This window comes from Zosterops lateralis (genome assembly GCF_965231275.1).
Source record: "Zosterops lateralis genome assembly, chromosome: 2".
NCBI classification, from domain to species: Eukaryota; Metazoa; Chordata; class Aves; order Passeriformes; family Zosteropidae; genus Zosterops; species Zosterops lateralis.
In genome coordinates this window covers 75068501-75085864 of record NC_139763.1, presented here as the reverse complement: position 1 = coordinate 75085864, position 17364 = coordinate 75068501, and the positions used below count along the sequence as shown (strand labels likewise).

Here is a 17364-nt window from a genome sequence, read left to right as displayed (position 1 = left end):
GAGAAATGCACCCTTCCTGCTGGATCTCGTCCTGCTCTCCAGTAGTGCAGAACTGGTTCAACTCAAGAAAACAGAGGAGTAATAGCTCCTCAAAACTCCTTTTATGACTAACTGGAGAAAAATTTTATGAAGATATTTGTCTAAATGAACTTGAAATATTCATGTTTTTTAAACTCATACAACTTCTTTTGAAAAAGGATTATAGTTTAAACTGTGGGTTGGTTTTTTTGGTTGAGTTCAGTTTTCTCTTATTGCAGCTTCACTCCTCGGTTTTCAAGGCAAAGGGGAAAGAACTTCCTTTTGAACTGCATCTCTTCTTACAAATGTCTTTCCTAAGGCAATCAAACGTAAACTTTCCAATCTTCTCAGAGGACAGATATTTTAGCCTATTCTCTAGCCATTTTCTGTTGCCTCTGAAATGTCTTTCATTTGATTGCAACACCTTTGGAAATAAATGTTAGAGCTCATCTGCCCAACTGCAGGCACCCACAGTGATTCATTTCATCCTCTGGTTGGCACCTAATACGTGCTTGAGGACTGTCTTTATAAATACCCATTTCATTCTTTTGTCTAGAAGAGACATTGAGTGATTGCTATAGACTTCGACATCTTAAAATGTTTAGGTAAGGACAGACAAACCCCACACTGAGGTGACAGAACTGCACACAGTATCCCAGATGACTCAGTCTAAATTTACATAAATGCTGTTTCAAATTCTCCATGCCATTCCTTTTGCATCTTAAGATACCTAGATGGAATCAGGGAAGAAAGGGGCTGTATAGAATGCTGCCAAGAGAGCAGTCAGGTACACAGACTGCTCCTTCTTAACCCTAACAAAGTTTCAAAGATTTTTTCCTTGGAAAAGCTAAGTGGCTCCTAGCTGAGCTTCAGAAGGGTTTCAGCAGTCATGCTGTTAAAAACTTGAGTGCTTAAAATTTTAAACGTGGAAGTTGAAGCACTGAAGAGCATAACAGGCTCTGCTAGAAACCACTTTGCTTCTATCAGAATTTCTTCAATTATGTCCATTGGGTCAGGGGGCTCCCCCACACTGCTGTACCCTGGGGAGTTGCGAAGTCCTTCCCAGAGGAATCCACACCCCTGCATGCAAGAGAGCCTGGAAGTACAGCCAAACCAGCACTGTGACACTGGAAGTTTTAAACGCTTCAAATTTCAAGTGTTCAATCACAAACTCAGCAGATGTGTACGATTTTAATTACTAGATTCACTGCTGGTGATCCTTCATTAATGAAAAACATTTCTTTTTTCATATTTCAAAACCAATTTTAGTCAAGTCTTTGTGCTTAGGTGATTGCAGATCTGTAAACACACACGGGCAGGTGTGCATCTGGCCCATCCAAAAGAAGATAAATGGCAAAACAGTCATTTTCAGTCTGGGCATTTTTAATATTTACCCCATGATCATGTAAGCAGTGAAAAAATGTTCCCTCCCTGTCCTTCTGGTCAGCAAAATATTGAATTAAAGAGGCTGTAAACAAAGAATCAAGGCTCCAGCTGAAGACAAACATTTATCAACACTCCCAAGTGCCAGGAGTGGAGAGATAAGCATTGAAATTGCTGCAGCTAGGGAAAAGCAGAACTGAAAAAGAAAAAGAAGGCTCCTTTGGCACCCAGCAATGTTCTGATGATGCAGAAAGGAACAAGACTCCCTAGCAGGTCCTGCACAGCCAGCATCCCTCCCTGTCCCATTCCCAATAGCTGAAGAATGGAATGAAAGGGAACAGACAGAAATCAGAAACGGAGGAACAGAGTCACAACATAAGCAATCATCTGAAATTTTAAAAAAGAAATAATCTTTAGAAGTTTAATAGTGCTTTTGATAATGTAATCAGGAAAAAATATACATTTGCTCTCTAGATTTTGAATGTTTTAAGGTGCACTCATTTTTTAACTGCTTCTATTTGAGCTAAAAATACATTTTCTTCATGAAGACCAGCTTCCCAATTCCAGATGTTTTCACTTTAGATAAAAGCAGACCCTGCTTGCAGACATCCATGACTAGCAGTAGATATGGTATCAAGAGAGGAAGATGCATAATCCCCAGGAGTGGACTGTCTGGGGATCCAGGGCAGGGTGACTGACAGCTGGAGGCAAAACAAGCTGCCTGCAACAGCTCATGATGATCCAGACGGGACCACACGAGGGTGCAGCGCCCGAGCTCAGCGCGACTGGCAGATAAACCTGAGACCATTCTGCTCTTCAGTTCATACAAACTGGGGTCCTCTTCACAGAGAAATACTTGTGCACATCAGAGAATTGCCTTAATTTAATAAATAACATTGAGATTAAGAATTTTACCCAATACTATTTCGCAGCAACAATGCAAGCACTGTGAAGAAATAAAGCAGAGCTAAATAATGATTAGAAATTATAAGTTCTGCATCCCCAGCTGCCTTTCAGCTAGAAGAATCACAGACATTACAGATGGAAATTGCCTATTAGATCATCTAGCCTAACTCCTTGACAGTGAAGGATAAATATCTTAGGGTGCTATTCCTCATAACACCAGCTGTGATCACTTTGTTAATCTCTGAATTTCAGCCTTGTCTGGAATGGACAGAAGGTTTATCCTGTGCTGCAGACAGAACATGTTCAGTAGGTAAGACTATAATAGATGATCTATTGCTAATGCTATCTGTTCATCTTTTAATGCAACCGATATCTACTACATAAAATCATCAGTGCTATTCCAGCAGACTGATAGGAAATGAAAAGCTTCATATGTCAGTCCTTTTCAAGGATTTTTTTCTGCTGAGATAGAAGAAGAACCAATTTCCCTAGTGTAACTGGACCTAATTTCATATGCAGCTCTGCATAGGTATTTATCTCTTTGAAACCTATGGACAAATCACAGATGTTTTTCATCTTCATTCTGAAACTTAGTTTGAGAGATGGCAAACAGACGTGTAGAAAGAATCTGGATACAAGACGGAACAATTTCTTTTATTCAAAGCACTTCATAGCAGCCTTTAACATTAGCACAAGAGGTAGAAGGCAAGAGAAGGCTTTCCTCTGTATTAACATTATGCATTTGATCAGAGCAGAGCCAACTGCTGTGAAGTGGTAACTGGCTCTGCTCAAACAGTTTCAAATGAAGGACACTCACGCTCGTTTTGATGCAGCCACCAGGGCTCACTGCTTTCACAGGGGCATGTATTAATGATCACGACATTCTTGTCTCCCTTGTGTCTTTCTCTATTTGCACCTGCACACTCTGGCCAGGGGAGAGGCAGAGAAGTGCAAAGCAATTTAGATCAATTTTGTGGGATTACCACTAGTGCTGCCACGCTCTGCTCTGTCAGCCAGGGGGTCAGATGTGCCCGTGGGCAAGCCTTTTCCCCAGCAGGGATATGCTCGCTGCTTCCAGGCAGCAAACGTGTCTGCATCGTATAAATGTTTCTGAGACACGTTTTCTCCAAGGACTGTAGGGAACTTAAGATTCAGCCTGGAACCACACAAACATTAAGAAAGCCAGTATTACTGCAACTGGTCTAAGAATTAGATGTCAAATGCTTAAACTCACACTCAGTAAAATTTCATCAAGGTCAATACAATGCTGCAAGCCCTTAGGTGCAGATAATTATTTTAGTATTTTATTTGATGAAGCTGAATTTCCATTGCATGAGACGTTAAACTACTGAACAAGACAAACAACCAAAACCCACTGTAATGCTCATATTGATGACATTTTCCTGAATGTTCCAGTTTAAGACATCACAGCTCTATTTCAGGCCATGAAATAACAGATTGATTGACTACAGACTGCTTGTGTGACCTTCTGTATAACTGACTTTTGTCTATGTTAAGTTGAAAGATACTCGGCAAGAGTCTGGTTTTATTATACTCTCCAAAGGAAAAAAAAAAATCATTCTGTTTGCCAGTGGAAATCAGAAATTAGACGTTTCTCATAGAATGCGCCTCTCTTCACCATTTTCATGCTTCACACCCACATTCTTTACAAGTTATTCATGTAAAGCTCATCCAGCCTGGGCTACTACGTGAATAAGCTGATCACAGCACTGATACAAGTATCATTTGACATTACCTTATTTCATTCAGAAGGACAGGCAGAAGTCATTTCTACAACAGCAGGGCTTAGCTATACCCAACGTGCTAATGTAAGTCATTAGGAGCTCGGAATCCTTGTACAAATTTTTCCCAAAATCTTATGCAAAAATCAATTTGCTACCCCTCCTGCTACTGGCAGCAAGTTGTCAAGGCAGTAGAAGTAAGTCTAGTAAAAGGAGTAGTATTCGTGGACAGTGAGTGGTAGAGGTTTATGATGGAGCCACGTTTGATATAAGCTGCTACACTGCAACTTTCTGCCAAAACCCCACCTCCGCTCACTGTAGGATTCACTTGCAATTAAGCAATTTGAAGTTACAGCAGTTCTGTGACATAAGTCATAGCCTACACACTAACATAACCGACTGCCTTCACATTCCCTTCTCTTCCACTGGCAGGGAAAGGGCTGTATTCAAAAAGACAGTTCTTAAATTCAAACGATTTGGCGGCAGCCAGCAGCAGCTTCCTAAATAACACAAGAAAAAAGTGTTCTTACTTTAATGTGTTTTGAACTGGGCCTTTAAAGAATAACAGAAATAATCCCAAATTAACAAGAAAGTATAACAGAAGTGATTTTCACTTAATAGTTTTATAAGCAATGTGTTACATTGGCCTTTCAGAAAATAAAATCAAATGGAAGTGTTAGTCAGTTTAATGCTGTCTTATGCTGTAATTTGTGTTTCAGAAAGATTAGCACAGTGCTTAGGGGTACACAGACTCCTCTGAATGCATGCCCAGTCACTCCCAGTTCCTTTAGGGATAGCCTATGCCTCTTAGATGGGAGCAGAGTATTTGACTTTTCAAATCAGTGACAAATTATGTTTCTTCTGATTTTGATTCTATTTTCAGCCTAGTATTGGATACAAGTCAAGACAGAACTGGAGCAAATGTGAAAATTGCTGCAAGGAACTAGAATTCAGTAACATACTAAACTGCACTTTCAAAGAATCAAACTACGTCAACTGGTGCCAGGATACCATTCCCCTATAGCAGAGCTCTTAAGGGCAGAAAATATTATTTTGATAATGAATAGCATATAGTATCATGTTCTCTACTTATAATTAATCAAAACTTATGTCTTTGTGGGTGTAAAATTCATCCTTTAAAATGGAACACAAAAAGCTGGAATCAAAAGGAGAATATTTCATTAAATTTGCTTCTGATGTGCATATAATTACCAAGTTATTTCTTAAAAACAAAGTCATAAATCAATGTCCCTGTTAAGTTCCCAACATTTTATTATTTATCTCCAATAAACTGAACCCAGCCTGGTGACAAGAGCAACTGTTTGTTTTGAGAACAGCTGGATCTGGCTCCAGATCTCTCTGATCAGAGTGCATAACCAAAGACCGTTCGACAGCAGTTCAGATGACGGAGGACAGACGGACATCTGTGTTCCATCACGAACATGATCTAGGAACACGTTAGAATGGATGGGAGCTGCCTTCACAATTACTCAGCCCTGTGGGAACATCACAGGAATCAAAGGCTGAGAGAGGGCAGAGACAGTCATGGGGCAATATGCAGGGAGCACTGTTGCCAGGATCTCGTGAGCCGATGGAGCCACAAGGGCTGTGTGCAAAGCCTGGAGTTTATTGCCCTGGGCAGCTCAGTTTGGTCCCAGCAACCATCCTCTTCACACTCAGGTGCTGAGCACAGCTCCCTGACCCCACGGGCTGTGGTGCTGGGCTGTGCCTACAGCCTTCTGATGTTAGGACACTTGGCTAGGCAGCAGGCTGGTACTGGGGAAGGCAGCAGGGCAGCAACTGGATGAGATGTTCAGGCACAGTCAGTCTGCTGAGTGCAGCCGTGACAAAAGAGCTGCCTCTCCTCGCACTGCTGCTGCTCTGCCTCCCTGCCCACTGCACCCTGCTTCCCCAGCATAGCCTACTCATGAATGCCAGTGTGGATGTGGATGGAGGTCTCATCACCACACACTTTTCCCCAAAATACACAGCTGTTTTGGTGGGAGGTGAGCCCTACCGTCCTTCTAGTTCTGGCGCTCAAAAAAGAGAGGGTTTGCAGTGAGCACATTCCAGACGAACAGTAGCAATTCTTCACCCATCCAGGCGTGTAGGGAAACATTTACGAACCCACAGGGACATAAAATGAACCTGTGCTGATTGAGGATCAGGTCCCTACATCCTTTAGTATAACTACTGAAGCAAAAATATCTTGAGCAATCAGTATAAGAGAAAAGGTGGAATATCATGCCTGCTGGAAAGTGCTAGAAGTTGTTGTCCAGGAGCAAGGAGAATGGGGTGGATTCAAGGTTGCAATACAGCAAGGTTCACTTTTTCGTATTTTCCCACAGTTCCACAAAAAGGTAATGTTTGTGCAAAGTCATACTCAGCTAAAACCGAGACCAAGATTACAAGTGATAAAAAATGCAGTAACTTATTTTCATTATATTTTAGTGTAATATATCTCAAATAATTCATTACTGCACTTCGTTCTACAGAATCTCATACAATTGACAGTACAGCTGTACAAACTCATGAATGAATTGCACAGGAGATAAGTTTCATACACATTTTCGGACTACCACTCCCAAGACATAGCCCGTTTGCACTGCCTTCTTGCTGTCCTGGCCTATGGACATCCCTGTTGGGTACCCAATGCTCTTTTGTCCCTTGGATGCTGCCTCCTGCTGTTCAAGGTTTTCCCCATGCCCAGAGCAGCTCTCAGTAGCTCCTGCTACCACTGAGAACTCTCTGCATGGTACAATAGTATTAAATACACACACAGAATTTTTCTTCAGTGAAAACACAAAACAATATTTTACTGAGTAATTCAATTCTAGTCATTGCTGAAGGAAAACACAAAGAACTACGGCTAAGTATAAACATCAGGAACCTGCAGCATCCTTCAACTTTGAAAGTTGGGATAAGGACAAATAACTGCTGCATTCATGTCTGAAGAGACAATATTAAACCTTGCAGGCTAGATATATTGTATGTACATCTGTATGTAAATAAGTATGTTTATATACTTAACAGAGACCCCTATCTATAGCATTATGGAACGAAGATCTATCTACATCTGTATAAAAGTATTAGAGCTTTTTGTTTAGCAAGAACATCTGTCAGTGCTCTCTTCAGACTTGCCTTCTAATTTAACAACATAAATGAATCCTATTAAATCAATTTTATAGGCGGGGGAGGGGGGGGTCTACTTCTAATTAAAGTTGTTCTTGATTTACATCAGTAGATGTGAAAAAATAATCAGATCCAAAGTGTTAGACATATGACAACTTGACTTGTTGCATGAATGCATATATTCAGTATCACTGAACTCAGTAAGAAAGCACCAAAATAACAAGGCATCTCAACAGTGGTTCCTGAGTGAAAAACGAAAAGGCAGGGGACCTGGTTCTTTTCTTAAACCAAGACTAGGACAACAAGACTTCTTTGACTTAATGACATTAATTTATGCCAAAATGTGTAAGATGGGAACGAAGCTGTAGTTGCCAAGATAAAATGCGAAAATTTAAGTAATGTGTATAACATTAAAATTTTAAAATAACCTATATTTTTGGCAACAAGGGTTGCTACAATTACCTCCCAGGGAGAACATGAAAGCTGTTGTTTGGGACATCAAAACCAAGTCAGACAAAAATTTTGCATTCTTAGACAAAATTTCTCTGTGAGCAGGGAAGAAAGAGGACTTGTATCTATCAGAGTTTTATTCATGTCTTATTTCAAGGAATATGCTTATTTTGAAAACAAATTCAACAACTTATCTGTAAAACTGTAATTGTTTTTTACAGCAACACAATACAGGAGGTAACAGTCAAAGCTTAGAAAACACAAAAGCTAAGGTTATCTCAAAATACTGCACTGAACTACTTCTGAACACTTCAAATATTTGGGGTAACATATGCTCTAATTATACCATTGCATTACTATCAAATTAAATAGCTTCTCCTTTTTTTAATATACTAAAACAAGACAGGTCACCTGAAATATCATCTATTAATATCTGCATTACAAGACCAGATTCCCAGTGGAGAGGGAAAAAATCAATGGGAAAGAAAAATCTTAACTGCACCTGGATGACTATTAGCTATATTAAATGCACTAAAACTTCTCCCATTAAACAGCTTTTCTACTCCTGTCCAGCGCTTGAACTCAAAACAGAAAAGAGTATATTAAAAGCAAGGCAAACTGAGAGCTGATGGTGATGAGACTCATAAGGAATTTCCAGAGCTGCCTAATAATATGAAAAAAGATGATCTGATGCCACAACAGCAGATACAGTTGTCCTGCAGATTAAGACTACTTGTTGCCATTAATGCTTTATGCTTTAATACATTAAACTATCTCAGAGACCAAACAAACATTCAGTTGCAGCTGAGACTTTAGGTAGGAATTTTAGCAACGATCACAGATGTATGCACAGGAGCATGGCACAATCATAACAAAAAGGCTGGAGAAAAACCTTCTTTTTTACACTAATCTACGAGAACTCCTGAGACACTGATTTCAGTCTTACAGAATTATACCAGCATTTGTTACGGGCTCTACCTGAATTCACTCCTGATGTTAATACATACAGGGGTCCCTGACTCTCAGCTACAGGTGCAGCCATCCAGACAATCACGAAGTCGTGGATTTCAAAGTCTGTTTTAAAGCAACCGATCCGTCAGGGATGTCTGCGCATCCAGGAGGCACAGGGAAATCTGTTGCTGAAATATTTCCCAACGCACAGAGCCGGAACTTTGCTTTACCCTATTCAGTACGGGGTAAAGCCCTACAAATGTAACAAGTTCACATCCCCTCATTGTTCAGAACAATGTGCACGCCATACATCATACAGGTTTAAGTTCTTACATATTTAAAAAAAAAAAAAAAAAAAAAAAAAAAAAAAAAAAAAAAAAAAAACCACGTTGCTGGTGGTTGTCATAAAGTGATAAGCACTTTATGACTTTGTCTTCATTCAGAAAGGGACTCGGCAGAAATGATAAACCCAGCCAAAGCGGCAGCTGCGCCCAAGCGCGACTCCCGACCCGATTACCCGATTTGCAGCCCCGGGAGCCGTACCAGCCCTACTCCCGCAGGTTTGCGGGGCTGGCAGGCGCAGCCGGAGCGGGCAGGGAGAGGCAGCGGGCTCCAGCCACCCCGCGGATCCCCCGGGAGCGGGGCACAGGCAGGGCCGCCTCTTTCCCGGCGGGAGAGCACTCACCGCGGGGGCCGTCAGCCGGCGGATGCTCTCGCCCAGCGAGTCCAGGTTGACCCGCCGGCGGCGCGGAGCGCGGCGCGTCCCGGCGGTGGCCGCGGCGGCGGCGGCCAAGGGGGTGTCGGCGGGGCCGGGGGGGCTGCGGCTGCCGTTCCAGCAGAGGCGGGACAGGGGACACTCGCCCTCCTCCTCGGGGCTCGTCTCCGGGCAGTCGGAGCCCAGCGAGCTGAAGGACTCCGAGGAGATCTTGCGGCGGGACATGGTGCCGGGGCCGGGCAGGGCGCGGGGCGGCGGCGGGCCGGGCTCAGCGCGGGGCGGCGGGCAGCAAGGGCGGCGGGCAGCGCCGAGCGGGGCGGGCGCGGGGGCGGCCGGCTGGCATGGCCGCGGTGCCCCTGGCCGGGCGGGCGGGCAGGAGGGAGGCAGCGGCGCAGACCTCGGCTCTGCCCCGCTCCGCGCCTCTCCGCGCCGCGCCCGGAGCCTTTAAAGCGGCGGCGGCGGCGACCGCGGCGGCTGCTGCCCTCCTCTGCCTCGGCCGCCCGCCCCGCTCTCCCCTCCCCCGGCTCCCTCGCTGCTCCGCGGGGATCACGTGTTGTTTGGAGCCCTTTCCCCCTCCTCCTCCTCCTCCTCCTCCTCCTCCCGCCTCCCCCGCCCCGCTGGCCGCCTGTGGCGCCCGGCCCCGCTGCCCCGGGCCGGGGAGGTGCCCTCAGCCCCGGCGGGGCGGGCCCGGGGCAGGGCCGCGCTGCCGTGAGGGCAGAAAGGGCGCTCCGCTGTGCTCCCCGCGCCTTGGAGCCGGGCTAGGGGTGGAGGGGGAGCTGGCCCGGTGCCCCTCAGGCTCCGCGGGGCCCGGCGCTGCCGGGGAGGCACCGGGGAAGACGCCCAGGGCCTCCCGTGGCCGCCCCGTTCCCGGCGCGGTGCTGGACAGCTCCCTGGCAGCTCCTGGGCCGGGAAAGCCCTCAGCGCTCCCTGCCTGCCCTCACCGCCACAGAACTTTTGAAATGGCATCAGGGAAGCTGAAGCTAAAGAAAAAAAAAATTATTTTAAAAGCTGGGGAGTTGGGATGCCGGCCATCAGCTTTCAGGAGCAAAAGTTGTGGTCTTTGTGCAAGCGCTGCTCGCGTTAACACTGTAGGTCGTGTCTGTAACAGCAAAGAAACTGATTTAATTCTCATGTTACAGCCCTGGCAAGGGGAGAAAAGACTGGGCTACAGGACCGACCCAAAGCAAAGGAGCTTCGATCCCAGGTGACACACACGGTGTCTCCTTCCCAGCTCTCCCTACCCTTGCTGTCAGTTTAAAGACACCTTTAGAGATTCATTCCAATAGTGATAACCCCATGAAGTTCTCTTCAGCAAAAATGCTCCAAGGAAATGTGATTTCAGCTGAAGTGCTTCGTCCTACCATCAATGAAGACAGCTTGTCATTACTTTCCCTTTGTTCAAGCAAAATTTATTTTAAAAGGCAATGATTTTAAGATAGTTTTTACTCTACCTTTTCACAGTATTATGACATGTTTTACAACCTTATCCTTTTAAATGTCTGAACGCAACCTAAACAAGGACTGAAGGGAGATTTCCACAGGTATGAAGGAGCTTTTGAGCATGGCCCCAGGCAGCACAAGCCAGTGTCTTCTCTCAGAGAAGGCATGGGTCTATGGCTGTGCATGCTGCTTTTAACTGGGGCACAACAACCTTTGCCAGGACATTGCTTTCAGTGTGTCATCCTTGCTTCCCTTGACTCGCAGTGTCTTACTTTTTTGTCTCTTTTTTTTTTCCTTCTTTTTTTTTAACTAGAAATAGATGTGGAGTCTGATGGTTGAAGCCTGTGTCTTGAAAGGTTTGTAGTAAAGCCAGAGTGCTCCATACTACCTTTTCTTGCCGTATGAAATGTTACAGTTTGGATGCACAGACTTTCTTTTTGCAGTCCTTTTTGCAGTTTGATGCCCTAAGCAGTCCTAGGACACGGATCAGGCATGACTTCACATGCAAGTAATTCACACATGAACCTTCAGATCTGTTGTCTTCCTCTGTGTTTCCTCCCCAAGTGATTAACAAAACATCAGTATCTGAGTGTAGGGAAGTGAAACAGTCACTCTGCCTTTTTATTTCTTCCCTCTGAAGAAATCCTCATTTTCACAGATTCTTTGAGACACGCTGCACAAGCCCTTACTGGCCCACAGGCCAAGCTCCCACCATTGAGGGGATTCAGGAACTAGGGGGTCTGGAAGGTGCCCTTTGGTGCTAAACATCACCCCTAGCACAGGGTATTCTGTATTAAGATGTTAACATTCTTCACATGTTCCAGTTCCCATTAAATTTACTTCCTTCTCATAGACCATTTCATACAGTCCTCAGTGAAGCAAACTAGCACTGGTTTCCTGGCTGATGCAGTGACAGCAACAACTGGGTAAGAGCCACATAGTTTAGCACGGAAGATGCAAATACATATTTATAAGTTCTAAACTGCTAAAATACCAAAGTGTCAACTGGTTCCATGTGCAGCACTTCAGCTGTAGGGTAAGCAACTTGCTTGGAGGCATTTTGCATTTTATTCAGCACTAAGAAAAGGGGTCTCAATGTGACAAAAATAACTGCTTTTAGGTCTTCAGTTTCCTCTTTTTCTTGAAATTTAAAGTACCTCTTCCCAATGCAACTTATTAGTAGAATTTGACACTGCTTCTGAGTTACCCTTACAGCTTTAAAAATTACTTTCCTCATGCTCCTCGTGGCCATATTTCTTTTTTGTCTATAATATAGTGATCCTGAAGTGGAAAAGAGAGTTCTCTGCCTTGGTGACAGCTCCTGAGGTCAGAACATCATAACCAAATGTGAAAAACATTTTCCTTTAACATCTAGATAGTGAAGCTCACAACTCAGCAAAAAATGCCATTAGGTTCTTCAAGTATTCTTTTCTTCAGATGAAGCAGAGCTTTGAGTAAACCCAGACACAGTGCTGGCTAGTCTGATTAGATACAACCTTTAAAGCTTGTGAAAGTAAGCCTCATACCTGCCCAATCCAGTACTAAAGTTGTCAGTAGTCTGCATACTGCAGCTGTTTGGGATTCACGATATAAAGTGCACAGAACTGAATAGAGGAACCAGCTGGAAAACTACCAAACACCATCATAAGTTGTCTGAAGCTAAATGAAAATGGACAGCAGAAGATCCAAGATGATGCAGATCCTGGAGGTGAGTCTGGTGAGCAAACAAGTCATTCAGTCCCCAGTTAATTTTCTCATTTTCTTTCTCTTGATCCAGACACAACCTTGGCAAAAGCTAAATACCACAAGGGTTGCTTCATCTGACAGTCAAATGCCTTTGAGAGCCCATTGACATAGACATTTACAGCATATAAGAGAACAAATATTCTTCTTTATACATGTCTTATCAACCCCAACTTGTAGTTCGCACATTATTGGATGAATAGCAGAATGTGTGTAAAATGAATAAGGTTCACTGAAAGAATGCCAATGCAACTTTTCTCTCATACTACAACAGAGTGCAATGTACGTGTCCCACATATACTGCAGACACTTCAGAAAAAAATTTGAGTACTTCTAATTCTTTTACAATTTCTAATGCATAATAACTCTTCTCATTAGACAGCTGGCTAAACATGATCCAGGGTGTGCCCAGGTGGCCAAGAAGGCCGATGGCATCCTGGCCTGGATCAGCCATGGTGTGGCCAGCAGGACCAGGGCAGTGACCGTCCCCCTGTCCTGGGCACTGCTGAGGCCGCACCTCAAATCCTGTGCTCAGTTCTGGGCCCCTCCCTGCAGGAAAGACATTGAGGGGCTGGAGCGTGTCCAGAGAAGGGCAGCGGAGCTGGGGAAGGGTCTGGAACACAAGTGCTGTGAGGAGCAGCTGAGGGAGCTGGGGGTGTTTGGCCTGGAGAAGAGGAGGCTCAAGGGACCACATCACTCTCAACAACTGCCTGAAAGGAGAGTGCCTCCTGGTGAAGGTCTCCTCCCAGGTAACAAGTGACAGAACAAGGGGACATAGCCAAAAGTTGTGCCAGGAGAAATCCAGGCTGGATCAGGAAGAATTTTTTTTTTCACAGAAAGAGTGGTTAAGCATTGGATTGGACTGCCCAGGGAGGTGATGGATTAGCATTGTGGTTTAGTCAACAAGGGTATGATCAGTCAAAGATCGGGCTTGATGATCCTAGAGGTATTTTCCAACATAATTGATTCTGTGTCTCTGTGATTCTAAGAAAAAACCCACGAAAATTGCAAATATTTTCTCATCTTTTAATCTATTTTTGTATTTTTGTCTTAGTGCTAATGAGTAAAATTCACAAAAATTAGTTCAGTCCTGACAGAAAATACATGGTCTTTAATTTCCATTATTTACAGTGTGTTAGTTTATTGGTAATTATCCATTATTTTTATTTATTCACTCTTAACTATGCATTTCTCATCAGACATTATATGCTGGAGCTTTGATATTATTTTTATTCACAAATGATGTTTTTCTGTGGCTCACACAGCCTCGGAAGATTAAAATAACAAAAACAACTTCATCATAGTGCATTGCATTGTCCTATCTGCCTTTGTTAAAAAAAAACATTGGTTGCCGAGCTGCTAAAAGAAAGTATTTGAGCTAAACCCTCTTAGGCAATAGTTGCACATATCACATATATCACATATATAGTTTGTATCATTTCACCTATTACATTATATGGCTTTTTATAATAATCTTTTTTATTGTACTGCTGAACCTATAAGTACTTAATTTTCCTTTAATAGAAAAGATTGTTGTCACAGGATCAATGTCTCCCCACAGAGAAAGTAAACATCTGTTTTGCAAAGCATTTCTAAAGCAGCAGGAGACCGTTATCCTGTGACAACATTGTGTTACAATTACTTTATTGCAGTCAGGCAAAATGAATGATGTGTAGCAAATTTATTCTTTTTTCAAGTTCTGCCAAACCTTCCTGTTCTTTATCCAATGACTTCCATCTGGAGTAGTGCCTGGAAGGATGGCTGGGGCGTTCTGCCATTCATCATTAATGACCTGTTGAATTACAGCTGGCTTAAAGAACAAATCAATTCTATATTTCAACTACTCAGAAATATAGTTTATGTGCAAGGTGCAGCAAATTGACATTGGTCTAAGTTGTTGTTCTAGTCATCAGGTTATGTTCGAGTCCAGCATATTACTGAAGCAGTAATGAATCTGTTTTACACTGCAAGATGAGATATTGTGTGATGAAAGCAGAAGAATCTGTCTTGATGCTCATAAAATATCTTTAATCTGTGACCCTCAGCAAAATATTAGGACTTCTTTCTCGTTGATGAGAAAAGCAAACAAAACACTGTTGACATATCACAAGACTCACACCACCTAGCAGATCAATAGCAGAATCAGGAATTCCTTGTTGCTTAATTTAACTTCAAGACAACTTTATTCAGGATCAATTGACTGGAAACATGAATGGGCAGCATCAGAGCCATTTGTAAATTCAGGGATTTCACTATACTGACTTGCCAAAAAAGGATCAAAACTAGATGTCAGGGCTGTGGAAAGAGCTAAGGTATATTGACATATTGACATCATCAATATTTGAACAGACTGCCCCCCCCCCCCGCCAAAAAAAAAAAAAAAAAAAAAAAAAAAAGATAAGGAAATCACTGATGAAGTGAGCAAAATAAGAATGCCCAAATAACTGTGTTTTGACTTAGATGAGTAGGTCAAACTGAGATTGCAAATCTCAGAGAGAAGTTATGGCATACAATTTTAACTAATTGTCTAGAATGAACACTCAGCTGGCTAAACATTCAGACCTAAAAATTATAAACTGCAAAATGAAAACTGTAGCACAGCACTCAAATTCTCCTATTTCCACTCCACTTGCACAGAAAGGCATATTTACTGAATTCAGCACTGGATGAGATAAACTAAACCTTTTCTTGATCAGCATTTCTTCTGTCCTGAGTATTTCACCCTGAGGATGCCAGGTAGCAGGGGCACCATAAGTTCTGCCTCAGAGTCACCTATAAATCCCATCCAAATTCATTTAAAACACAAAAACAGGAAGAAGATGCTGATGAGCATCTTTTATGATCTAGAGCTACCTCATCCCAGCACTCTTTGCAGCTTTGTCAAGCCACTGTTTATATAATAGCTCCCTACAGAAAGCCAGTTTGCTTCCACTCTTGCAAACGTATTTTCATACTTTTGATACATACTTCCTGCTATAAGCAGTTTTTTTTTGTAAGGATATCAATGTCATTAGCAAGTCTAATGCAAAGAAAATGCAATGGTATGTATGTACATATGAAATTAAACCGAATTTTCTTTCAAGCGCCCTCTGTGCTTGAGCAGGAGTTCAAATAGATGAGTTTTCCAGACTTCTGAGGAAACTCCTTCCATTCTTCATACAAGGTGAGGATCCAAAATGGAAAGAGCTTTAGGAGCTTCTTCTGCTCCAGACAGAGGCTGAATTAAACCAGGACTCCCAAATTTCCTGAGCTCTCTGCTAGGACTGCCTTTTCTCCTGAGGAGAGGCAAAGTTGATGCCTATGGGGCAAGGCGTTCCTCAAGCCTCTCCCAGTCCTCTGGCTTGCCTGTAGAAATTCCCTTTGGTGGTCTCTCACAGGACACACTCTAGGCAGCTTTGTGGTTCCCAGAAGCCCCAGGCAGCTCCTTTTGTCTGAGCAAGCTGCTCCTTCCCACAAACACTGCACACTTTTGTTACATCACAAACTGATACTTTCCACCAGATATTTTCCCATTTAAAAGTTCCAAAATGTAAATTATTGCCACCAATGTGGCTATACCAGCTCTACCAATCGGTCTAAGATTAATTCACACTGACATCTTGTCTGATTAGAGTACCTTTATCTATTTTATCTTAAATACATGAAATCCCACTATATTTTACCCAGACTTGTTGAAAAGTGAAACTTTGTATCATGTAAAGACTGGGAAGAGTTTCTCTTGGAAGCTTCTTTGAATTCTTTTAATTGTCCTAAAGACTTGCTTCCATGAAGGCCAAAAAGGAATAAAGAGGTTTTACTTTTATAGTTTCAGCAACAGGAGAGGGAGAGAAAGAACATGCTTATACCTATAGGTGCAGATTATAAGAAGCCATTAAGATAGTGCCTGAGCAAATGAAAAATTATCTACCATATCTACTTACAGGATATTATTCACAAACACTGAGTCAGCCAAAATGCTGTCCAAATTAAAGATCCTATTGAGCATCCAGATAAAATCTACTGTAATAAAAATCTATTCTATTCCTCCAAGAGGGAGCAAATGATCTTGTTGTGAAAGTAACTTCTTCAAGCAGTAAGATATAATGTAATATATAAATAAAAATATAATTAATATAATATCATATGATATAATATAACATAGTATCTGCTAACAATGACTGTCCCATCACATGTATCTTCAACATGAACTTCAGTCTCTCTCTGCCTAGTAGTGCATAGCAGTTTTATGTACTTGATAGTTTTCAGAACCCTTTCCAGATGTTCATCTATCTAACCTGCTGATGTTTGTGGGTACTTGTGTTAAAACATTCCTAATATTCTAGAGAAATATTTGAAAGCATTGCAAAATATGGTGACTTCAGTTTTAGCATGAGATCAGAATCCACTTTTCTGTTCCTTCCATTCTGTTGAACCTTTAGTCCTCAAAAACTTAATTGATAGTTTAATCTCATTCTTCACTTTAACTTGGCTCCTTGAAACAAGGTTGCAGGCAAATATAAAGGTAAATTATTTTCCTGTCAAATTAGTTCCTGTCATTTTGTTTTGGTGAAGGAACATAACTTTCAAATATGAGTGCTTCTGGTACTCAGCACTGTTGCTCTTGCTGATGTTACTCAGCATCCCGGTACCATAATTTCCTATTCCACAGTTCCTTGTGCTCTTTGCAAAACAGACAGTCAGTTCTTCCCAGAGGAATATTGCTATGCAGAGATTGGTATGAATACTAATAGGGAAACCGTGCACTAAGAGTTATTAAATGAATGTATTTTGTAATGGTGACATAACTAGAAACAAATATATCTATACATGTCATTTCATCTTCAGAATCTGAACTGGAACCTTTCTAAAATGTTCTGTTGAGAGGGAGTGGGAGGAGATGAACAA

The 17364-nt window shown here is 42.5% G+C and overlaps 1 protein-coding gene across 1 annotated transcript in view; it reads right to left on the bottom strand.

Moving 5' to 3' along the window:
- GUCY1A2 (guanylate cyclase 1 soluble subunit alpha 2) overlaps window positions 1-9522 on the bottom strand; it is a gene marked incomplete at its 5' end in the record, with an annotated part of 135701 nt that extends 126179 nt beyond the window's left edge. The window contains one exon of the mRNA XM_083855792.1: window positions 9268-9522. Coding sequence (XP_083711918.1) covers window positions 9268-9522 — 255 coding nt within the window. The remainder of the gene's footprint in view (window positions 1-9267) is intronic.
- Window positions 9523-17364: the final 7842 nt, after the last annotated feature.